Source organism: Monodelphis domestica, chromosome X (assembly GCF_027887165.1).
Source record: "Monodelphis domestica isolate mMonDom1 chromosome X, mMonDom1.pri, whole genome shotgun sequence".
Classification (NCBI taxonomy): domain Eukaryota; kingdom Metazoa; phylum Chordata; class Mammalia; order Didelphimorphia; family Didelphidae; genus Monodelphis; species Monodelphis domestica.
In genome coordinates, this window is record NC_077235.1 from 79793563 (window position 1) to 79819384 (window position 25822).

Consider the following 25822-nt stretch of genomic DNA (forward strand, 5'->3'; position numbering starts at 1 on the left):
TCTGCCTGTCTGTCTATCTCTCTCTAAATTAGTGCCAAATTGCATAGGGGAAGGGAAAGAGAACAGGGACTTATTAAATACCTACTAAGTTCCAGGCACTATGCTAAGTGCTTTCCAAGTATCATCTCATCTAATCTTTTTTTTAATGATAACTTACTTTGTGGTATAATTTGACATCTGATCCTGCTAGGGCCCCTTCTTTCCCTCTTTTTTCATTATTAATTTTGAAATTATTAATTTGAACATTTTCTCTAGCTTTATAAAATATCCTTTGGGGAGTTTCATTGGTAGAGCACTGAATAAAATTAATTTAGATAGAATTATAATTTTTGTTATATGGCTCAACCAATCTATGAGCAATTAATGTTTCTCTATTCAGGTCTCTCTTTCTTCAGAGTGTTTTATAGTTTGATTCATATAATCCCTGGGAATTTTAACATATTCTTAAACATAGTATTTAATCAATACTTTTTGAATGGATGGAAGGATAAATGGATAAACCCCAGACAAGTTGTGAAGAATCACTAGATTGGATAAGAAGGATTTAAACCTTGTTGTATCCATGAATTAAAATTGCTGGTGGAAGTGATCATCTGATGTTGCCAATTAATAAATCAGCATTTAAAATAACCCTTACCTTTTGTCTTAGAGTTGATAGTATCAGTTCCAAGGCAGAAGAGCAGTAAGGGCTAGGTAATCGGGGTCACCTGATTTGCCCAGGGTTACCCAGCTAGGAAGTGTCTGAGGCCAGATTGAATAAGTTGAAATTTAGTGTGGCTTAATGAAAAATCATACATGAGTTTAAAAAAAAACACCTTTAATTCATCAATCTTGAAGCATTTTTTTTAACCCTTACCTTCTGTCTTATAATTGTTCTGGTTCCAAGGCAGAAGAGCAGTAAAGGCTAGGCAATTGGAGATAAGTGCCCAGGGTCACACAGCTAGAGTGTGAGGTCATATTTGAACTCAGGACCTCCCATCCCCAGACCTGGCTGTCTAACCACTGAAATACCTAACTGCCCCTAAATCAGCATTTATTAAGCACCTAGTATGGGTCAAGCACTGTGCTAAGTGCTGGGGAATACAAAGAAAATTATTTTTTTTAAAGTCCCTGCTCTCAAGGAGCCCACAGTCTTAAGGGACAATGTGCAAAGAACTATGGCCCCCCGGGGAAGCTAGGTGACCCAGTGGATAGAGTGGGTGCCAGCTCTGGAGACAGGAGGACCTGGGTTCAAATGGAACCCCATTTGCCTATCCCTTCTCTTCTGTGATAGAATTCATCCTAAGACAGAAGGTAAGAGTTTAAAAAACTAAAAGGGAAGAGCTTCCAAAAAAAGGCAAGAGCTACTCCCACCGTTTTTTGCCCTCTCAGGCATCATCTGGGTTAGATTCTGGCCAAAACAGATTAGTTGGGGGCAGAGAAGAAGGGGCAGCCCCTGTGCTGCTTAAGGACAGGACGCTGAGAAGTGGCAAAGTTGTCCAGGAGAGGTTCATAACATACGATGACTGATTGAAGTTACTGGGTCTGTTTAGAAATGAAGCCTCGAGATGGAACAGGATGGGATGATGGCCGTTATCAGGCAGTGGAAGGCTTGTGACGTGGAGAAAGGATTTGACTTGTTCTGTTTGGCTCCTGAGCCGACGGCAGCGGAGCAAAGCTGCAAAAAGGCAAATTTGGGTTTGATACCAGGAAAGAAATTTCCGAACGAATAGGGAATGGAAGACTTTGAAAGGCAGTGAGCTCTCCGTCACTGGTAGTCTGCAAACAGTGGCCAGAGAAGGGAATTTTTCTGGGTTTAGGTTAGACTCCCAAGCAAGGAAGTTCCTCTTGAAGACTAGGCAGGCTCCCGGAGGAAGAGAAGGAGGGGCAAGGGGACCGGGACTTCAAGCTGCATCTGGCCAGAGGCCAAAAGACTAGAAACAAAAGCGAGGAGGAGCGAGAGGCAGGGCGAAGTGTTGCTAGGCTCCCGAGTATCCTGTTTGGGATAGGCCGGCGCTTGTGACGTCATCCTCATGCGCCAGCCCAGCCGCGGAGCTCCACGTCGCTGTCTTGGCGTCTGCGCACTCTGCAGAAAGAGAAAGATTGAAGATGGCGGAAGCGGATGAGCGGACGGTGGGTGAGACCAAACCTGGGGTGAGATTAGGGCCAAGGACGAGAGGGAGTCCGGGCGGGTCAGGACTTTGGGGAACGGAGGGCAAGGAGCCGAGCTTTCTCGTCTCGCTCCGATGCCGGGCCGAGGCCTCTCCCCCCAAACTCCCCAGAGAAGTGCTATGGCGTTCTACCCCCCCGCCCCCCATTCTCTTTACTCCTCCCAGCCCGGTTTGTTTGCTTGGGATCTGTAATTTACACCTTTCAGAATCACTACGGACTTTAGCCGGCACCACCCTCCGAGGCCAGCTGAGGTTATAGTTTTACAGAAGGGAAAACTGAGGCCGGAGGAGGGAACGAGACTTGCTCACGAAACTTTCTAAGATAGTTTAAATTTACCTTTCCTGAAACACTAGGGAATCTGTGCAGCTTGGAGTGTAATCCTTTCATTGTAAAGAGCAAATGAGAGAATGCCCGTAACAGCCTCTACAAACAGTAAAACACTACAGATACGGTCTAGTTTTTCTTGTGTGTGTATTCATTTCCACCTCATATACGTCTTTCCCGTTCTTTACATATTTTCCGAATCATACCACATCCCTTTTTTCTGTGTTTTTTTTTTTTGTTAAACCCTTTCCATCTGTCTTAGTATTTAAAAAAAGAAAAAAAAAGCTCTTTACCGTCCGCCTTAGAATTGGTACTAAGTATTGATTCTAAGGCAGAAGAGCAGTAAGGACTTGGCAATGTCTTGCCCGGGGTCACCCAGCTAGAAGTGTCTAAGGCCACATTTCAACTCAGGACCTTTGACTCTAGACCTGGCTCTCTATCCACTGTATCACCTATCTTTTCCCATTCTATTGTTTTTCTTTTACTATTATATTTCATTATAAAAAGTTGTTATGTTTATATATTGAAACAAAATCATGCTATTTACCATTTTTCTGCAGGTTTTCAGTTTTCAATAATTTGTCTTCCTTCTAAAGTTGGGATAATCATACTAATTCCTTTTCCTGAAGCTCTTTTGTAAATATATAGAAAGATGGGGGCAGTTAAGTTGCTCAGTGGATAGTGTCAGGCTTGTGGTCAAGAAGGCCCATGTTCAAATATGACCTCACACTTTGTGGCTGTGAGCATGAATGATCCCTTCTAAGTGATAGGGTAACTGGGGTTCTTGGTCAGGTCCATATTGGACTAGCTGGACCCGAAGGTGGCCCCCAACTCTTTGAAGATCTTAGGGTTTAAGATATTTTAGACAGAAAAGCTAGTGTGAGTTCATTGGTCTATATTGTGAAGAAGACCTTCCAAAGTGAAAAGTAGCACCTCCTCTGTACCTGATGGGCTTGGAGAGATAAAGTGACTTGGACAAGGACATACTGCCTGTATGGGGGGGGCAGGACTTGAACTCGGGCCTTCCTGACCATTTGCCTAAAACATATGATGATGAAAATCAAGAACCATTAATTGTGCTTAATGGACAAATCCTAGTGTCATTCCCCTTTAAAACAGAGAATAAGAGTATTGTTCATCATTATTTATATTAATTTGTTAACAGAAATGCTGACTATTGTTATTAAAGAAATAAAAGATGTAAATTATAGGAAACAAGATATCTTTCTTTGGAATGACATTATTATATTGGAAATTAATGCAAAAATGATTGACAATAAATTAATTTAATCAAGTTGCTGGATAAATGAAGCAAAATCAGCAGTACTCCTGTATATCCATGCCCCAGAAATGTAATCTTTGGTGCCAAGGCAAAAGAGCAGCAAGGGCTAGGCAATCAATTAAATGACTTGCCCCGAGTCACACAGCCAGGAAGTGTCTAAGGCTGTATTTGAACCCAGTTCTTCCTGACTCCAGGCCTGGCACTCTACTGTGTTAACTGGCTGCCCCTACAAAAATTTATTGTAAAGAAATTTTATTCCTAACTAAATATGTATACAAATTTTAATTAATAAAAATTTATATAAACTTTATCTGTAGTAGAGAGTGCTGGACTTGGACTTGGAGACCTCAGTTTACATTTTTGTTTTCATACCAGTGTGACCATGTGTTTAACCTTTTGATTTTTTGAACTTCGTTTTCCTCATTTTTTAAGTAGAGAGGCAGCCTAACCAGGAAAACCTGTCAAGCCCCAGAACCTCTTGGTAACGGTTAAGACCAGTTGCCACGAAAACTAGGTGGTGTTGGTCAAGGGAGTTCCTCTTTAGCTCCTCCCTCCAGTGGTATAATTACAGGTCCACTCCCAGCACTAAGGATACCTTACTTGACAGGGTTCTTGTGAAGAAAGCACTTTCTCTACCTTCCATCACTATGAATGAACTCAAGTTTGTAAAACTTTGAATTGCTCTGATTCAAATTTTTGGCTTCAGATCTTCGATTAAGTGCTGAAAGGGACTACCAGAATCATCCAGCCCAACTTCCTTGTTTAACAAATGAGAAAACCAAGGCTCAACAGTTCAATACAGCTTCTAGTCATTTTTGTCTTGTTTTTTATTGTATCATAAAGCACCCTCCCCACCCCCCCCAAAAGCTTCAAGGAAATCAGTTCTAGGTATTAAAAAATATTGAGGCAATTTATTTCACTAACCTTCAGAATATCTCTGAAGAAAATGAAAATTAGTCTGTAATTTTAATTACCTTTCTTTTTTTACCTCACCCAGTTTTTAGGTCTTTCCGATGTATCCATCTCAGAAGATATCCCTGTGGAGGGAGAGATCACGGTGCCAATGTCATCTCACTCCCAGGATGATGACTATTCTACGTTAGATGAGCCTGTTAAAGAAACCATTGTAAGTTGGACTACAGGCAGTGTAGTGAAAGAGGACCAGTCTCCGAATTGGGAGGCCTGGGACTGAGTGATGAAGCCTGACAGAGAAAGATTTAGAGTTGGGGAAACTGAGGCCCAGAGAAATAGGCCAGTTTGCCCAAGGTCACCCAGCTAGGAAGTGACCAGGCCAAGATTGAAATCCAGGCCTTCTGACAGATGCCGAATCTCATCTTCATTCCATCCACCTTTTTGTGAGAAATAAACTAGATCAGTTGTGCTCATGTTTGCTTATTGAAATAACATTCAGGGTTATACTTACAGATGATCCTTTGTCTGACTCTTACGATTCATTTACCAGTTAAAATGGAAGTTTTAAGAAACCAAATGAGTATATGGCATTTGGTGCCTTTAACCAGGTGTCAGGCTGATGGGCTTCTGTCATACCTCTCAGATAGACATTATATGGCCTACCTGTGCAGCTTTAACAGTGTAGCTGGTACAAGATCAGAATTTTTTCTCATTCTCTAGAGCTTTTTCAACCTGAACACAAACCTATGGGCCCTTGGGGCCAGAGGATACCATGGAACAAGCTTGCCTAAAAATCTCATTGGCGAGTCCTAGTATTTCTCTAAAGCTTTCTTTCTTCCACTGTAAAATGAGTGATTGGGTCTAGGTGCCAGGCATGCAGTTTGCAATTAGACACCTAGGGTACAGCTCAGCCTGAGGGTTTCTAAACAAATGGGTTGTCTTGCTGCCTTTGGCTTTTCTATGACTGGCATTTCTGGATATATTCTTTCTTATCCCACTGCAACAATTGAGCCTTCCCTTGTAACCAATGGAAACAGCAGAAACAATGGATACGGTGACTATATATAGTCAATATCTACCCTGAAAACCCCCTTCAGCTTGAATTTTTAGGGGAAAAAAGAGTTTCTGTTTTTCTTTTTTTTTGGCACAGTTGGACTGGCAGGTCACTGTAATTCATTTGGTTTCTGCTCATGTGGCTCACTACTTAAAAAACTTGAAACACCCCTCCAGAAAATGGGCCCTTTTAGCTTTAAAATACCTTCTCTGATCTTCAGTTTCCCCATTTGTAAAATGTCTAGATAATCTCTGAGGCATTCTAGTTCTATCATTGTATTCACCAGAGTTCATTCTAGAAAATGACTTCTCTGAGCCTCAGGTTCCCTATTTACAAAATGTCTAGATAATCCCAGAGGCATTCTGATTTCTAACGTTATATTCCCCAGGGTTCATACTGAAGATCAGGAGAGTGATGAGGTTGTTGTATTGGCAGCCCACCTGAGTGCACTATGTCAGTGCTTTATGTCTTTCAGATTCGAGACCTGAAGGCTGTTGGGAAAAAATTTGTTCATGTCATGTACCCCAAAAAAAGCAATGCACTCTTGAGAGATTGTGAGTATCAGGTTTTCAAGATTTCGTTCTTTCTATCATACCTCTTTTAGAGTTTTAGGAAGGAAAAGGTGTTGCAGGGACACACAGCTTTGCATGATCTCCAAAGAAACCATGAAAGCACTTGAGGAAGAAATGCTGGTGGAAAGAGTGGAATTCTAAAGAGGGAAAGTTTCTCCTGCATCATACTCATCTAATCATTCTCAGTGATTAGGTACCTTGCCTATAGACGATGCCCTAGTCCACCTCCATAGCCAGACAAGAGAAACAGCTGGCTCCCAGTATAGAGACATCTGGAAACAGAAATATGGCCCTTTGGGCTTTAACAAGCTCATGATGTCCAGAGACATACAATGGGATAAATGGTCAAATTTTCCCCTCATTAAATATTTAGCCTACTATGTGTACAAAGAGAAATAAGATAGAGTATGTGCCCTTGAGGACCTTAAAATTGAAAATAATTAAGACTTAATGTGAAGCCATGTAGCAAACTGGAAACATTACTGGATTAATCAGGGAAATATGTGACCTTGGACAAATCACTTCCCTTTGTGGGACTTGAGTTTCCCTCTATTTAACAGATCAGAGATTATTTGCTAAAGACCCTTCTACCTTGAAATCCTATATTGTCTCAGCTGATAGCTTAGCCAGCAAGTCACTTAACCCAATTGCCTAACCCCTGCCTAGTTTCCAAGACAGTAAGGGTTTAAAAAAAAAAAGTTTACTTGTAGATCCTATGGCTGCTTGTAACTACCATGTTTTAGCAGCTTGAAAAATAATAAGTCGAGCTTGTTTGCATTCTTTTTCCTCAAGGCTATTGTTGTATGCTTGCTGCTGGCGGCTTTTTAAAAAATTTTCCTTTTGATGTCCTCAGATCCCCTAATCAGAACAGTTAAATTAGAAAAGGCAGGCAGAACTCAGTTTAGCACAGGCTCAATTTATTGATCTCCTGATGGACATTAGCCACAACTCAGGTAGGGTAAAAAGTACCATGGAGAAATTGGTCTGGCCTGACTCTACCAGGAATTAGGTAGACTGAGGGGATTGGGGGTTGGGAGATCAGGATCAGGATCAGGTAGAGAAACATTCTGGCTGCAGCCTTAAGGCTGGAAAGCAGGCACCCCTCACCCCCTGCTGTAGCCTGACAAAAGCTTGAGTGCAACTTAGAAACAACACAGTTAACAATTACAGCTAACTGTAGAGACTTGAAAATGTTTAGTTAAGGTGAAGTAAAGGCAAAATCCATTGTGCTGAAACTCATCATCTCTGCTCATTGTTCTTTAATTCATTTTTTAAAAAGTCCTGAACCGAGCTGTTTCTGTGTAATTGGGTGGGTTCCTCTGTCTGTTGGCACATGGTGGATGAAGGGAGGAAGGGAATGAGAATTAATACCTCTTTGCTTTTTACAACTATTTGATCTCATAATATCCCTGACAGGTAGGCATTATTATTACCCCCATTTTAAAGGTGAAGGAACTGAGGCAAAGTTAAGCTACTTGCCCAGAGTCACAGAGCTAACATCTGAGGCTGGACTTGAATTCTTCCAGATTTGAGGCCCAGTGCTCTGTTCACTGTGAGGCTCCCTAGCTGCTTCAGACATTTTACCTACAGAAATAAATGTCTGGAAATGAATCTTAACACATGCCTAAATTCTCTTTAGTATGCGAGATGGAGTGGAAGAAGCAGCATGATTAGAGAACCAGCCAACCTTGGAATCAGGAAGCCTTGGGTTCAAGTGCCACCCTTTGGCAGGCCTGGCAGTGTGACCCTGAGCAAGTCACTTTGCTCTCTATGCTCCAGACATCACATTCAGACTGTAAATTGCAATCAAGTTGCCAGTTTGTGCCAGTGGAAGGAGCTTTCACACCAGAGTTGCTCACAAGGATAAATTGAGAGGGCTGAACCCAATTGAACCACCTCAAAGAAACCTCAAACTTAGGTGTAGATCTGTGCCTTTTTTCAGCCTAACTGAGATGTGGGTTTTAAGCAGTGCCTCATGGACTTGAGGAGAAAGACAGTATTTGTATCAGGCTTTTGAAATTATTGATGAGGTTTTACACATCACATTCAGTCTTCAAAACAAGCTTATGAGCTAGGCAGGGCAGATGGGATTCCCATTTTTCTGGATGAGGGAACTAAGGTTTAGAAGTCAGCATTGGCAGGCCACAGCATGAGCCCAATCTAAGCCTGCTTGTTGGCACGGGCACTTAATACCGAACTATGGTTCATTAGGTGGGAAGAGTGATTCAACTAGGGGATGGGTCCCAGTGAGGGTGAAGTGCCCCATAGGAGAAGAAGAAATAGATTCAGAGAAACAGAGTGAGAAAGAATGAGAGTTTTAAAGATAGGTTGGGTGGGGTTAGTCTGGTTAATGCCCAAATCTCAGGAGTGGGAGGAGAGAACATACCAGTATTATAATGTGCCTTAATGGGGTGTTCTTCCTTTCTTTTGTTCAATCCAGTCTAACTCTTTATTATTTTGCCTTGTAGGGGATCTCTGGGGCCCTTTAGTCCTTTGTGTTTCCCTTGCATTGTAAGTACTCATTTCTTCCTTTTGAAATAAGCCTTTATTTAGAACCTGTTGCAGACTTTCACAATTGAAGCAATGTTTGACTGACTTCATTTCATGTTGGGTTTTTTCACTGTGTTTACATAATTTTTCATTGTTTTCACCTGGTAGCCACTTGATGTCTTCAGATCCCTAAATCTGCAAAGTCTGGAGCAAGCCATGCACGCTTGTCTATAGAATGTTTCTAGGGTTATTGCTCCTTCAGCTATGCCACCCATGCTTATCAGTCATTCTTCATTTCCCATGTTAGTGTATGATTGAAAATCTGTTACCCTAAAAAAGGACTACATATCCCAAGAGCCCACTGACTTCCTATCATTACATACTTCCTGTAGAAAGAGGATAAAGGGTGTGGGCTTTGGAGGCTCCTCCTCTCTGGTAGAATCAGCATTGATGGTGAGTGGGGTTGACCAAAAAATGGCTAACCAGCCATGGGCATGTGATCTTTATTTTCTATCTTCTTTACTCCTTGATTTCTAATGATCATTAGTAAATCTCTTAAAATATAATATTATTATTGAGATTTCATTTTAACTTTTACATTAGCCAGACCTGCTTTCCAATCATCCTCCCTTTTGTTATCCTGAGAAAATAAATCATGTCTATGGATCAGCATAAATAGAAACAAAAATAGTGCCAAAAGAACTGAAGTGGGGGAGAAGAGAGGAAGAAGAGATGGAGAGGGAAGAAGAAGAAAAAGGAAAGGGAGAGGAGAGAGAGAGTGCACAAGCATGCTTGTTTTATGGCAGATAGGATAGAATCCCAGTTGAAATTAATCACGTTTTTTTTCTCTTCTGTGCCTATGTGCAATAAACTCTAGAATTTGTTGACTTTCATATTGACTAGGAGACATGGGAAACTTTACTGAAAGCCAAGGAGTATGAAGACCAACAAAGGTTGGGTATCCCTGATGTTGTGTGTGTTTGTTTATGTGGAAGGAGATGCTAGAGAGGGAATAAGGGAAAACATTCTTGATCTCTTCTTCTCAGCAGATTCTCCCGGCCCTCTGACATAGGCATCCTAATCTTCTGCTTTTTTACAGAGGAGAAAATTGAGGCCCAGATAGTTTGATGGTGTTTTTTTGTTTTGTTTTGTTTTTATTTTTTCCCTCTTTTTTAATTGCCTTTTGCTGATTCTCTTGATTTCTGTGCTTGGGCATCAGATTTTCTTGTTCAGCTCTGGTCTTTTCTTTACAAATGCTTGGAAGTCTTCTATTTTGTTAAGTGATCATACTTTCCCCTGTAAGAATATACTCAGTTTTGCTGGGTAGTTGATTCTTGGTTGTAGACCTAGTTCCCTTGCTTTCTGGAATATCATATTTCATGCCTTTTGATCCTTCAGTGTAGATGTAGCCAGATCCTGTGTTATCCTCACTGTGGTTCCATGGTATCTGAACGACTTCTTAGCAGCTTATAATATTTTTTCCTTGGTCTGATAGTTCTTGAATTTGGCTATAAAATTCCTGGGTGTTGTCAGTTGGGGATTAAGTACAGGATTCTTTTAATCTCCACTTTTCCCTCTTGTTCTAGAATATCGGGGCAGTTTTCTTTCTGGATAATTTCCTATAGTATGATGTCCAGGCTTTTCCTTTTGTCATGGTCTTCTGGTAGACCAATGATTCTCAAGTTCTCTCTCCTAGAACGATTTTCTAAATCTTCTGTTTTGTGAATGAGGTGCTTCATATTTTCCTCAATTTTTTCATTCTTTAAATTTTGTTTTATAGTGTTCTGCTGCCTTGTGAAGTCACATGATTCTAGTTGTTATATTCTGGTTCTTAAAGACTGGATTTCATCCCTGGCTTTTTGGTCATCCTTCTCCTTCTGGTCTGATTTTCTTTGGAAGTCATCTTTCATCCTCTTTACCTCATCCTTCATTTCCTTTGCCTCATCTTTCATCTTCTTTGCCTCATTTTCAAGCTGGTTGATTTTGGCTTTCAAGACACTATTTTCTCGTTTTAGTTCAAGTGCCTCTGTTTCCAGATGACTTATCTTAGTTTTTTAGTTCTTTTCCCAATTGTTTTCAGCCTCTCTTAATTGTATTTTGAATTGTATTTTGAGTTCTTCCAAAGCCTGTATTCAGTTCGCTGGGTTTTCTGTTTTATTGCTTAGAGTTCCCTCCTCCTCTTTCTGTTTGCTCTTTGTTCATTGCCTGTATAGAAGCTGTTGATTGTAATTTCTTTTTTCTTTTTCTGTTATTTGCTCATATTTACGCCTTCTTTACTCCCTGCAGTTGTCTGTGCTCTTGCTCCTCTCTTTTTTGGGGGTGGGGGTTTGGGCTTTTCTGTCAGTCTTCCCTCTTGGAGGTTTGTCAGCAAATCTCTCAGTGCTGTCTGTGGGGGAGGGGTATTGGAGCTTGAGCTTCCCTGCCCTCTGAAGGCTTTGATTGGATTTAAGTCCAGCAGTCTGTGGGGGAGGGATGTTGGAGCTTGAGCTTCCCTGCCCTCTGAAGACTTTTGATGGGATTAAGTCCAGCTGAATTGGGCTGGATGTGCCCTGAGGCCAAAACCTCCTTGGGAGGGAGCAATATGGAGGGTCTCTGCTGCTGCAACTAGGCTGCCTGCTCTGTGCTCCTTCTTGTAACTCCTTCCCCACCACCTGTGTTCCACGCTCTGAGCCTGGCACAGCTTTGCCCGCAAGAAACTCCCTCCAGACCAGCGCCTTTGCCTGCTCAGAGGTTCCAGCTGCTGCTGGAGGCTTAGCTCTCTAGGTGGGGGAGGGGTCCTGGGACCTTCCTTCTCCCTTCCCCTTAAATTAGAGTGTTCTCAAAATCTGACTTGGAAGGGGGAGGGGGCGTACCTTTTAAATTGAGTCCAGCAGGAGGGTTCCTTGGCTCTGTCTTGTTGTTAGGTTTGATTTTTAGTCCCCTAGGAGCATTTAGTTTGTAATTGGTAAGGAAGGGTTTTCAGAGGTCTGAACTTTTGCTTCCTCTATGCCGCCATCTTGACTCTGCCTCTCCCAGATAGTTTGAAATGAGGGTTGGAGCATAGATCTAATTCAGGGTTTACCAAGCTGCTTACTGTTTCTCTTGTTTCATTTGGGGTTCTGGGATGGTGTGGATTTGGGAGATTATCTTTGGACTGTCTCTGCTATCTTTGATTCAGAAACTGAGACCAGTTGAAATATACATTTACTCCATTTTGTCTCTTTTCCCATTTCTCTTAGTATTAACCTCTTTTTTACCTACCTTTTATATATTTATGTATACATAATCTTGACATTTCATCCTATAGAATTTGTCCCTATTTCTTCTAATTATAATTCTTCTAGCTACCCAGGTGATAATAATAGTTTTTAAGAGTTACCAATATCATCTTTTCTTATAGAAATACAAATCATTTGAGCTTATTGGGTCCCTTAAAAAAAGGTTTGTTTCCACCCCCTACCCCCAAACCCCCTTTCTTAATTACCTTTTGGTGATTCTCTTGAGTTCTGTGTTTGGGCATCATATTTTCTGTTTAAGTCGAGTCTTTTCTTTATGAATGCTTGGAAGTCTTCTGTTTTATTAAATGACCATACTTTCCCCTGTAAGAATATAGTCAGTTTTGCTGGATAGTTGATTCTTGGTTGTAGACCCAGTTCCCTTGCTTTCTGGAATATCATATTCCATGCCTTTTGGTCTTTCAGTGTAGATGCAGCCAAATCCTGTGTTATCCTAACTGTGGTTCCATGGTATCTGAATGACTTCTTAGCAGCTTGTAATATTTTTTTCCTTGGTCCAGAATTTGGCTATAACATTCCTGGGCATTGTGGATTGGGAATTAAATACAGGAGGTAATCTGTGGATTCTTTCAATCTCCATTTTTCCCTCTTGCTCTAGAATGTTGGGGCAGTTTTCTTGGATAATTTCCTGTAAAATGATGTTCGGGCTTTTTCTTTTGTCATGATCTTCCAATAATCCAGTAATTCTTAAATTGTCTCTCCTGGATCTGTTTTCAAAGTCTGTGGTTTTGTCAGTGAGGTAATGTTTTCCTCAATTTTTTCATTCTTTTGATTTTGTTTTATAGATTCTTGCTGCCTTGTGAAGTCATTTGCTTCTAATTGTTGGATTCTAATTTTAAAAGACTGAATTTCATCTCTGGCTTTTTGGTCATCCTTCTCCTTCTGGTCTGTTTTTCTTTGTAGGTCATCTTTCATTGCCTTGTTTTCAAGCTGGTTAATTTTGGCTTTCAAGACATTATTTTCTGTTTCCAGATGACTTATTTTGCTTTTTTAAGTTCTTTTCCCAATTGTTTTCAGCCTCTCTTAATTGTTTTTTGAATTGTGTTTTGAGTTCTTCCAAAGTTTGTGTCCAATTCATTGGAGTTTCTGTGTTTTTGCTTGGTGTTCCTTGGTTCTCCTCTGTTCCAGTTGCTCTTTGTTCATTATCTGGATAGAAGCTGTCGATTGTAATTTCTTTTTTCTTTTTCTGTTGCTTACTCATATTCCCCCCTCTCCCCCTCCCCGTAGTTAGCTATAATCTTGCTCCTCTGATTATTTGTTGGATCTGTGGGTTTGGGCTATTCTGTCCTGAAGGGGCTTCTTCTCTGCTGTGCTGATTGACTAGGTTAGGCTGATGGTATTGATGAGCCCTGAGGTCAGATCTTCTCCAGCTGGCAGCAGAAGCTGAGGGTGTAGGTAAAGGGAGCTGGGCTTTCTCCTTTGCCCTGAGAGTCCAGTCAGAAGGATTCTTATAGCGCAGTCAGTGGGGGAAAAGTGTTGGAGATTGAGTTTCCCTGCCCTCTGAAGGCTTCTTATCTGCCCTATTGATAAGATTAAGCTAGGGCAGAGTTCTTCAGAGCTGGATGTGCTTTGAATACAAAACCTAGAGAAGATGGGGTAGGCAAGATAGAGCATTTTGGCGGAGACTAGACTTCCCTTTCTGTGCTTCTCTTCCAACTGTCTCCCTGCTGTCTGTTCAATGCCCTGAGCCTGGCACAGCTGTGCCAGCAAGGCTCTCCCTCAGGAGTACTGCTTTTGCTTGCCCAGAGATTGTAGCCACTGCTGGAGACTCGTGTGGGAGAGGGGTCCTGGGACCTTCCTTCCTTTCCCTTGAACCAGTGAGTTCAAGAATTCAGACTTTTTTTTGGCATACCTTTTAAGTTGAATCCAGAAGGAGGGTCCTCCAGCTCTGTCCTGTTGTTGGATTTGGTTTTCTGTCTGCTTAAACCACTTTGTTTTTTATTGTTGTGGAAGGGATTTCAGAGAGGTCTGGACTTTTGCTGCGTCTAAGCCGCCATCTTGACTCCACCTCCAGTAATTCCCGTGACCAGTTGAAACCTTTACTCATTACATTAGAAACTGAGCAGTGAGATCCATTTAGCATCTATGGAGAACCATCATCATCAGTTTTTGACACTGAGAAAAGACCTGAACCCAAGGCTTCTGACTGCTGCTTCCTAGCTATCTTGACATCAGTCTCTTAGCCTCAGTTTATTCATGGGTAAAATGGTCATGATATCTACTTGATAGGGTTATGACAGTCTAATGAGATAATAAGTGCTTTAAAAATTAAAGTACTATAAACACCAGTTGGTATTGTCAAGTAGGTTAATTTATATAAAGCAGGGGCTCTTCACCTTTATGTGTGCCATGATGGACCCCTCTTTGGAAGTCTGGTGAAGCCTCCAGTCCCTTTTACTACATAATGTTTTTAAGCCTCTCGAGTCTGAGATCATAAATTGGGGAAAGACCAAATGCTTGGTTTTCAACAAGCTATTTGACAAAGCTCTGACACCGTCCTTGCGGATGAGATGGCAAAATGTAGGTGAGGTGATATTGTGTTGGAGAGATTTGGCATTGATAGCCCTAGAGGGGTTGATTAGTAGTGTGCCCCAAGGCCTGACTTGCTCTTTGCCTCCATCTCAATCAGCGCTTGTATTAGTGGCTGTGATGAAAGCATAAATAGCATTTTTCTCCAAATTGTGGGGAATACAAAGCTTTAAGGAATGAATAGCTTGTATATGGATCACAGAATTAAGACTCCAAAAAATGTCCCCAGGTTAGAGCACTGGGCCAGATCAAGGTTGAGAGACGGGGGGCTGGACTTGGGATTGATCTCCTTGGACCACAAGCTTTCTGAGTAAAGAAAGAAGTTCCCTCTCCCTACTAGTACAGGCCAGCACCTTCTGGACAGCTTCAGGTCTTACCTAGAGCTGGGGTGCTGTATCAAAAAGGGGGAAATTCCAAAGAATCGGGTCAATAAAGATGAATAGAGACCTCCTGCTGACAAAGGAATGCAGGTCTGCTCTTGTTCTGAAACTTCCCATCTTTGAGTGATGCCTAGTGTGCCACCAGTACATTTTCAGAAGTAACGTTTAAACATAGTTCTTCCTGACTGTGCTGAGCTCTCTATCCACTATGTAACCTGCCAATGATCTCCCATATTTTAAAAACACCCAACCAAATTCAAGCAGATCAGCAGTTCATGTAAATGGTCTCTAAGTCTACAACTGAAAGATTGTGTCTTTATGTGAAGCCAAATCTATATTCGCTAAATATAAGTGAATCCGGATCTTTCCATTTAACTGGGACCCTAACCCAGGAGGCCCCAACAGGTCACCCCAGCCTCTCTGTGGTCACATCGTTACCTGATGGCCGGAGCACCCTTAGAATATTTGAATTGGGATGTGCCTGAATATAACTTTTACATATGAGGAACCTGAAGCCCAGAGAAGGAAACTGGTTTGCCAGAGGCCATCCGGGGAGTAAGTAGAGAAACTAGACCTGGGAATCAGGCCTCTCAGTGAAATCTACTGTGTCACACTACATCCTCTGAAATGGATGTTAGTAAGCAGAGGGTGGCCAGAGGACACTGACTTGCTGGCTCTTAGAGCTCCTCCTTTAACCAAGAAATTCCAGGTGAGGAGGCAAGGCACGCCTTATTGCCTTTGTCCTGCCCTACTTGCACTGGTCATCCCCAAACTTAAATATACTCCCTCCTCCCCTCTGCCTTGAATCTCTCATCATGTAATAAGGCATAGATCACGCAGCCCCAACTGCTAGTGCCCTTATTCCCCAATGACCTCGGATTTCTTCTCATATTTATTCTGTATGTGGTTTTATATATCCTTATTATCTCTGCTGTTAGAATGTGAGTTACTTAAGAAAAGTAGGGGTTGTCTCTTAGTCTTTTGTGTCCATAGCAAATAGCACAGAACCTGGCATGTAGAACGTGCTTAAGAAATATATGTTGGGGGCAGTTAGGTAGCCCAGTGGATAGAGGGCCAGGGCTGGAGTCAGTAGGACCTGGGTTCAAATTTGGCCTCAGATAAGTACTTCGTAGCTGTGGGACCTTGGGCAGGTTACTTAGCCCCAATTCCCTAGCTCTTGCTGCTCTTCTTAGAATTGATACTAGAAATATATATATTTGTTGGTTGATTGATCAATTGATTAAGAACTGTCCAATCAATCCTGGCTTGATCTTCCCTACTCAGGATGCTTCAGGGAGGTTCCGTGGATAGTAAAGAAGATGGAGGACCCCAGTTTGCTGAAGTTTTTGTCATCGTCTGGTTTGGTGCAGTTGTCATAACACTCAACTCAAAACTTCTTGGGGGGACCATGTGAGTATTGGGGAAGCACTTAAAACCAAAGCCTTTTCTCTCCTTTCTGTGGGCCATATCTATAGTTTGGGCAGAACCAGACTGGGATTGCTCCCTAGTCTTCGAAAGGGAAGCCCTCCTTGCCAGATATGGCTCTGCTCTGATGGTAGAACTGGTATGTAGAGGGTCCCCAGGTGATCTTTGTCACCTTTGAAGCCCACTGGGGGGAAGAAGGCCTCCTGTTCTGAGACTCTGGCTGCTATTGTAAAAGACTTAATTTGTCAAAACAACTTTGAGGGGAGCTGAGCAGAAAATGAAACCATTTTCAAGGATCACAACACCATTTTTTTATACTGGAGCTTGGGGCAGGGGTAAGTCTGCCATGTTCTAGCAGGCTGTGTGTTCTTGTTCTGAGTTTCCCATCTTGTAGCTGAGTCCCTGAAATAATCCAACCTGCAGCAATGGTCATTCTCTAACTTCCTGGTTTTGTCTTTCCCCCAGATCATTCTTTCAGAGTCTGTGTGTCTTGGGTTACTGTGTCTTGCCCTTAACAGTGGGTATGCTGGTGTGCCGACTGGTACTTCTGGCTAGTATGGGGCCTATCAACTTCCTTATCCGGTTTATCGTTGTGATTGCGATGTTTGCCTGGTCCACCTTAGGTAAGAGAACACCAATTCTCTGCTTCTCCAATAAGACAGAATATGGGTGTCTGGGAGCTATACACTTCATGAAGGCAAGTGTTGGGATCTCAGAAATCATGGGACTTGAACCTGAGAATTGGGCCAAAGCCTTAGTATCTCTGTGACCAGGAGCTAGTCATTTAGCCTCTCTGGGCCTGTTTTCTCCTCTGTAAAATGAGGAGACTGGGCTCCATGACCACTAAGGGCCCTTCCCGCTCTAAAACCAGAATCCTTTTTGTGACCTTGGGTTAGTTCCATTTTCTCCCTGGGCCTCAGTTTTCTCCTCTGTAAAATGGTGGGGCGAGGGTTAGCTGAACTCCATGACTCAGGACTTTCTCAGCTCCAAAGTCAGAAATGACCTTTGTCAATTTGGTTTTCATTGTCATCATTCAGCATCCACAGCGTTCCTGGCTGATAGCCAGCCTCCAAATCGAAAAGCCCTCGCTGTCTACCCCATCTTCCTCTTCTACTTTGTCATCAGCTGGATGATTCTCACCTTTACGCCTCATTAAACCAGGAAGCCAGAGAAGCCAAAGAGCCCGAAGGGAACAGAAGACTCCAGCTGCTTTGGGCCTCTGCCTCCCGTCTCTCCTTTCCTGACTATTGGAGGGAGTGTGGACATGGTGAAGGGGTGGGGGGGATGGGTGGGAGGGGCAAGAGAAAGCCAAGGCTGTGCAACCACACCAGCACTTTGGTAAAGACAATTGCTTGGAAGGGTTTGTACTTTGATCTACGTACAGCCAAAGTACTGCCCTGCTCAAGGATTTTGGTTCCCTGTGTCTAGTGTGTGTGAGAAGACGGCTACAGGAACGACATGGATTGATTAGATTGGCGTTAAGTTGGAGCCTGAAATCAAGTTCAGACAGCACTGGTTCCTGTACAGCTTTCTCTTTCAAGCATACTGCCTTATCACCATAGAGTGTAGTTCTTCTCTCTTTCGCTGAGAGGCTGATCTGTCTTTTTGTCTTCCTTTCCTTCCCCAGCCCCCCCCCCCTTCCTTCCCTCTTTGAATATCTGGAGGAGTAAGGGGAGACTGTAGGAAAACCCTTTCATTGAAATGCAAGGAGTGTTTTCTTTGAAAAGCACAAGAAGAGCCCTGTCTTTTTTGGACCACAATCATGCCACATGTTCTGACAAAAGCATGCTCTTCTTTATCTTACCCTTTAGCTCTGAATGTGCATGCTGGGCTCTTTGTAGCCAACATGGAATTTTCCTTGGGCTAAAGCAATTAGTGTTGAAACCTTTGAACTTACCCAAGTAGATCACTTTGGAAACTTAGGTAGGCAGGCCACTACTGCTCATTCGTATCACTGTATAATTAAAGCACAGCGGGATGTTTGGAATATAGCAGAGCTGTAAGGAATTCCTCATCGCCCAGTGGAGTCCATCCTGGCCAGAGGAATTCTGGAAGGGACAGATAAAAACTAAGATGGCGTTTTAATGCCACAGTGGCATTTCATGTCTTGCTGGCTGCCTGACAAGGCAGTTCAAAGTAGGATTTAGGATCTCCTGGGTCAATAAGTCTCATCTTTTCCTAGAAGCAAGGGCACATTTTTTCACTGGACCTCTTCCTGGTGGGGAACGGCAAATGGTTTCCTCCAGCTATAGACTAGGTTTATTTATAAAGAGAACTAACTTCTTTAGCTATATACTCTTTACCCAGCTTTATGTATGCTCTTGGGTATCTTTCCTGCAGGGATGGCAAGGCCTTTGAAAAGCACTTGGAGCCTAGGCTGGCCTACACTGCTTCTGAGCCCTCTGGGGTCTCCTTTAAAGGAGTGGGCCAGGCTCCTCTCTTTGGTGACATTGCACACTGGATGATGACGGCAGGCGAAAAGTCCATTCTGTAGGAGGGCATTCATTGCAAATGCACAGTGAATTCTATAGATGACTATGACTTAGCCCATAAACTTTCTATGTCATGGACTTCTATCTAGAATAGCTTTATATTTAAATGTGAGCTGTATATACATTTTTATTTCAAATAGAATAGTTTGATTTCCCACTTTAGCCATAGAAATCACCTAAGAAAAATGGTCCCTAGACTGACCAGTAGCAATAAACGATTTTCCATCTTTCCAGCCCAGCTTAGCATTTTGCTTCCTTGTTTCGTATTTATTTCAGGACAGTTCACCTTTAAATGCTTCGGTAATTTTTTTTCATGGAAAGACAAATCCAGCATGGAAGTCTTGACCTAGAGGGTATTTTGAACCAACCAGCCAAGTGGATCCTAACTTGTTCCTACTAAAAATAGCTCTTCCTTTCGAGTTTCTCATACATGGTCCTGACAATTATGTGAATTTATTTCGAAGGAAGGACTGTTTCTTGGGTCACCGTTTTTCAAAGGGCAGGAAGGAAGCCTATTCTGATACTGCATTTTACTCAAAAGTTTGGATATTTGGTTGGAAGCAACAAAAGTCCGGACTTTGTGGGTTTGCCTTTTTTTTACAAGGCTTTTTCTTAGGTTTTGACATACTTTGTTCTGTGTTAATTGATCGCTCCTAGGTAATGTGGATGACTTCTAGAACAGAATGATTTTTATTTACTTTCTGATCTCATTAACTCATTAATGTGTTTCTTTTTTCTTTGGCTATAAAAGTAAAAAAAAGTGGAATTGGGGCAGTCTGGGCTAGAAAATGTTTCCTTAACAAATGTGAAATGCTGATGCCTTCAAGGCTGGTCCATAGTCCAGGCCAAGCCTCTGGAAGCTTTAACCCTTGTTTTGTCCTTTTTCCAATGGGTAGAAAGGCAGACGAGCTCGGTACTGTCACTCCAGAGCATGGGACAGCATTGTCCATGTGCATTAATGGTCACTATTAACTGCTTGTGGCACAGCCAAGAATCTCTGGACACCTTTCATGAAAAGAACAGACTTATGAAAGGACTGATTTGATGCCAGTGTAATTGGGTGTGCACTCGGCCTTTCAAAAGTGATCATTTGGCCGGTGAGTTGTCTTTCCTCTAGGAAACTTCTTGTGCAAGGTGGGCTTAATCATTTTATGGCCCCAGAGGGTGGCAGACAGTTGGCAGTATTTCTCATCAAAAAGTCTACCAAAGTGCATAATTAGTAATTAAAGGATAAATAAAGATTTCATTTAAGTGCACTCGGTAAGCGTGCTATGCAACATGAAGACTATTCCTTTGATCTTTTATTCCTACAAGTGGATAGCTAAGATTTGACAGTTCTTTTTCCTGAGTAACCTCAAGCATGCTAGAAATTTCTTTAAAGATGAGCAAGATTTGGTTTGTTTCAAGAGCCTGTTTTTGTTTGTTTCTTAAACACTAAGGTCTTGAATCCAAATTGGACTATTAAGATTCCAAGAGAACTTTCCTGAGATATATCTGGATGCTGTTGGGCTTGTTGGGTCTTAGATTTAGAGCTAAAGGGTTAGTTACCTGGCTCCGCCTCTTCATTGTTCAGAGTAGGAAACAGGCCTAGCGAGGAGAAATGACTTGCTCAAGTCCCATATAAAAAGCAGAGCTAAGATTTGAATCCAGAACCCTTGACTACTCTTTCCACTATAAATGACATGTTTATAGATGACATGAATTTTAATGAGAAATCTATTATTTCTAAAGTAAGTGTGCATGGCCTTGAAGAAAAGAGGAAATGCTTCACCTTCTCTCCTATGATCAGAGTCAAGGACTGAGGATGTGGACCATTACATAGCCTGATAGACTGTTGATGTATTAGATTTGCTAAACTGCCTTTTCTTTAATTTGTGTTTTTGTTATAAGGAATGACTCTTTAGGTGGGATAGGGAAATAAGAAGTAACGTTAAACAATATTGGGAAATGAAAGTTATGTTTAAACGTTTTAAAAAGACATTTTAATCTATCTGGGGGAAGAAATTATTTCAAAGCATTTCAGTATATAAATTGCCATATAGCTGCCATTGGACAATTGAGTTCAACATAACAGTGTCAGCTAGTGGGGTGTGCTGCAAAGAGCATTACACTGGAGGTTGGATAAATTGAATGTGAATACTTGCTCTTCTCAACCTTGGGTGAGTCATCTCTCCCTGAGCCTCTGTTTCCTCCTCTATAAAATTAGGATTTCTAAGGTCTCTTCTAGCTCTCAATCCTATGCTCCTTCTCATAGGCGTTGAGCTGGATGGAATCTGAGAGGCCTTCTAGTCCTCTCATTTTATAGAAGAAACCGAGGCCCAGAGAGGACTAAGATCATAGATCATAGAGTTAGAGCAGGAAAGAACTTTAATGGTTATTTAGTCCAGTGGAGGCAAATTGGGCCACTAAGCCATAAATAATTATACCTGTGGGCTGAGAATTGACTTAGAAAACCACATGTTAACATTATCTGTGCTCTGTTGCATTTCGATTTTCTTTGCTAAATATTTCTCAATGACTAACTGGTTTGGGCTGCACTTTGGAGTGTTGTGGACTCAAGGCCTGGTGTTTGACACCTGATCTAGTCCAGGCCCTTCACTTTTCAGAGGAGAAAACAGACTGAGAGGTTGACTTGCCCCTTGTCACAGAGATAGTAGTGGCTAAGCTGGGATTTGAACCTGGGTTCTGTTTCTAAGGTTCCTTCTACTGAACAGCACTGCCTCTTCACCTTCTACAGTCTCCTTTTGCAATCTCTCACAGATTCAACTACGGGCCCAGTAGATGATCCTCAGATTTTTTTATCTAGCATTGATCTCCTGAGCTTCAGATCTTTATCAGAGGTTGTTGAGTCAGTTTAATTGTATCCAACTCTTCATGACCCTATTTATCACCTCTTTCAGCTCATTTTACAGATGAGGAAACGAGGCTAACAGGGCAAAGGGACTTGTCCAGGGTCACAAAGCTATTAAGTGTCTGAGACCAGATTGGAACTCAGGGCTATCTTATAACACCACCTGATTGTTCTGTTCCAGGACCTTTATCTCTTTCTATCCATAACATACAGCAAACCCAACATAGCTGAAAGAGGTAAAGACTTTTTTTGATTTTACTATTCCTGTCTATGGTACCGTCCTTCACCTAATTGTCTATATTTGTGGCTTGGGATTGCTTCTCCCTTCACTCTTCATGTCCATTCAGTTACCACATTTGGTTGCCTCTACATTGGTCACGTTTCTCTCTAGATTCATTGCCACCCACCTAGACAATTGAAGTAGCCTTCTCCCCACCCCCCCCACCCCCACTCCAGTCGGTCTGTGTTGCTGCCAGAATAACTAAATGCATAGCTCTAGTCAGGTTTGTTTCTTGGCTCAATAACCTTCATTGGCTCCCCATTGCCAAGAGTCAAATTGAAGTTCTTTAGCCAGACATTCAACCTGGCCCCAGATTATTCATCTTATTGTCATTTTTCTAACCTTATTTAATCACATTTTCTGTATGTTATGCTCCAACTAGATTGGATTATTCAGACCACCAAAAAACTCCCCATTCTCCTGCTGCTCAAAATGTTCCCTGTTCCTGGGATTTAGTCCTCATCTCTTTGCTCATTGAATTCTAGTCACCTGTTAAATTCCAAATCAAACACCACCTTAGTGAAGTGTTCCTTGGCCAATAACAACCTTCCCTTGGACCTTAGCTCTTTTTTTTAGGATTGAAAAATCATGAATCAAATTGAGATTTAGGTAGTGGCTTTAGAGGTCACTGAATCCAACCCCCTCATTTTGCAGTTGGGGAATCTGATGTCAGAGGGTTCAAATCTCACATCTGATGCTTGAATACTACCTGTGTGACTGGATAAGTCACTGCCCTCTTCCTAGGCCTCAATTTCCTCACTTCTAAAATGATGGACTAGATGGGCCTTTGAGATTCCTTCTTCATCCACATCTATGGTCCTTTAAGAACTCAAGTGACTTATCTAGGGTTACACACAATATCTCAGGTAGGATTTGAACCTGGGTCTTCCTGACTCCCAAGTCTAGCTGCTGTCCACTGTAATGCATTATTTCTTTTAACTCTAACCTTTTGTCTTAGATACCAAGTATTGATTCTAAAGCAGAAGAATAATAAGGGCCAAGCAATTGGGGTTACATGACTTGGCCAGAGTCACAGAGCTTGGAAGTGTCTGGGGCCTGATATGAGCTCAAGTCTTCCTGACTCTAGGCCTGGCATCCTACTCTACCCCACACTGCCATCTTTGTAATGCACTTGAGTATATTGTCATTGTCTCTATTTCTGTCTTATACTTCTACTAGATTGGGAGCCTTCCCCACCTCTGTCCCAGCCCTCCAAATGGAGGTCCAGTGAGCCAGCAGAAGTGGGCCTTAGGGAACCCATTCCCTTTTCTGTTGCTCGTTCCCACCAGGCCCTGGACATTTGTTCTTTTGAAAGAATTTTTTTTTCATTCTTAATTTGAACACAAAGATTATGAAACTGAATCTCCTTTTCATATTGCTTGCTTTTAAAAAAATAAAAGGATATCAACAGATTCTACACAGTACTTTCAAAACTGTCCTGCTTGTCTGTGCTTCCTTATGAAGTCTTCTGTGCATTGTTTTAAAAAAAAGTTGTGGGGGGGGGGGGGTTAGTAGGGGAAGGCCTCTTGTGCATACTGAAAATTTAAGAGAAAAAAATGAGGGGAAAGCCCTTGTAACCCATTAAGCATAGTCAAGCAAAATGAATCTGCATGGCTACCTTGTTGGACATTGACTCTTGACTGGATTCTAGAACCCCACCAGTAAGAGCCCCACTCACTGAGCTTGAACTTGCTACTTCCTTCCCAACAGTTAGGGATCATCTGGTCTGCCATTGCTCTCAAAGGTTCACTGGGCCTTACCATCTGCCCTGCAGCTTTGCCCGAATGAATTAATATGTGAAGAAACATTTATTAAACACCGTGACGATGACTACATGGTGCCATCCCATGTACTCAGCACTGGGGTTACAAAGGAAATCAAGACAGACCCTGATCTCCAGGCGCTCGCTTTCTAACATGGAGACAACATGGTAGCAGGTTTTATCTGCACGTCAGGTACTCGGGGTATGGAAGGAAAGCATACGGTGATGCAGCGTCTGTGAGGCTACTTCCTTTGAAAATGAGACTTCTGTTTCCTACCAGAAACAAAGTACCACCCGGCCTTTCCATTTGCCATGATGCCAAACCCTCCTTGTATGGGTTGCCTTCCCCAATTAGAATGTGAGCCCCTTGACAACAAGGGCGATCTTGATTTCCTATTTGTGGCCCAACACTTTGCACATAGTAAGACCTCATCTCTTCCATCCATTAAGATACAAATACATAAGCAGTGAAATGAGAGAAAGACAAAAGAATATGGAATTCCTTTTAGAGGAAGAAGAGATCACATCTGGTTGGAGGTGGGGAGAAATTAGGGAATGCCCCCTGGAGAAGGAGGCACTTAAGAGGTAATTTGAAGGCTGATTTTTAAAAAAGTTTTAATTGTCTGCTGTGAAGGATGAGTTTTGATAGCGATAGAAGGATGAAGAAGAATTGTGTTCCCGGCAGAGTAGTATTTCAAAGCAAGAAGGCAGAAAAACAGGGTGTCTTTAGGGAATCTTGCCCTTATGCTACATTGGCCTATAGTAAAGCCTCAGTTTTCTTTCATTTTTTTCCATTTTAAAAAATTATAGATATTTTGCCAATTACACAATTTCCACATAAGTTTTCTGAAGTTAGAAGATCCAAATTGTCTCCCTCCTTTCCTGGAGCCGGCAAGAAATTCCATCTGGGTTAGACACGTATTACGCAAAACCTATTTCCGTATTGTTCATTTTTGTAAGAATAATCCTATAAAACCCCAACTCCAAATAAAAGCCAAAGTCACGTAAAGCCTCATGTTTTATAAACTTGTAAAAAATAAAAACTGAGGAAAGGGTTCACTCGAGCAAAATGTACTTGTGAAAACTGGTTGGCAATCTGGTGGAAAACAAATTTAGAGACACATTACACCATACACAGCAGTGAACTCCAGATGATTGAAATGCTTAACATGAAATCAAATATTTAGCTCAACTGTAGCTTACCTTGGTGCTAAGGATGTAAAGCCTGACCCCAAACCAGTAACTGACCTCAAGGAGCTAAAGTCCTTCTGGGAGAAAAGAAATCAATATAGAAGATGTGCAAAGTAAATTCGCGGGGCTTTTGTGTTTTCCACGCCAGCACTCTTAGTGATGCTATACGGTCACAAATCACTAGGGGCCCCAGACCCCGAAGAACTCGGGTCGGGACATAAGGAAGCCGGGGCACATTGCCAACAAAGTAGCTCCCATCTAAAGTGGTGTCCAAAAGCTGGCATCACATTTGGTGCTGGTTGAAAACTGTCAGTGGAACTGAACAGTCACACAACATACACAAGCTAACAGAGTCTGTAAGCTAGTATTGCATAAGCCCAAAGGCCCTAGTTACTGGGAGAAAGATCTCGACGGGGCTGGAACTACTGGGAAAACTTGACTTGGACCTAATAAATGACATCGTAAGTCAATTATGATATTTCTATTATAAGTCAATAAGGACAAAGGAAGAAATAGTCTTTGGATCTATGGATGGGGAAGGATACTGTGATTAAACACAGGATAGGCTTGTAGAAGGCAAAATGAATAATTTGTATCACATAAAATTTTAATGTTTTTGCACAAACATATGAAGCAATTAAAATGAGTGGGAAACAGGTAATTGGAGGAAAATCTGCAAAAAGTTGTGTCTGATAAAGGTCTCATTTCCAAGGATTCGAGTGCTAATATATATGTATAACCCAGTGGAATTGCTTGTCGGCTCAGGGAGGGAGAGGGAGATAAGATTCATGGAACCATGGAAAATTTTTTTAAATTAAATTTTAAAAAAAGGTCTCATTTCCAAGAGATATC

General features: G+C 41.9%; 1 protein-coding gene across 3 annotated transcripts; it reads left to right on the top strand.

Moving 5' to 3' along the window:
- The first annotated feature begins 276 nt into the window (after positions 1-276).
- Positions 277-23441, top strand: YIPF6 (Yip1 domain family member 6). Of its 3 annotated transcripts, XM_007506945.3 has the most exons (7): positions 277-2112; positions 4755-4883; positions 6199-6277; positions 8764-8806; positions 16254-16379; positions 16860-17017; positions 17432-23441. In XM_007506945.3, exons 1-7 carry the CDS (start codon positions 2089-2091, stop codon positions 17548-17550), a joined length of 678 nt encoding a protein of 225 aa, XP_007507007.1. In that variant the 5' UTR covers positions 277-2088; the 3' UTR covers positions 17551-23441. The 3 variants fall into 3 exon arrangements, with proteins under 3 accessions (XP_007507007.1, XP_056665360.1, XP_056665362.1); XM_056809382.1 differs by having other exon boundaries at positions 16860-23441; XM_056809384.1 differs by lacking the exon at positions 277-2112 and having other exon boundaries at positions 4754-4883; positions 6112-6277.
- Positions 23442-25822: the final 2381 nt, after the last annotated feature.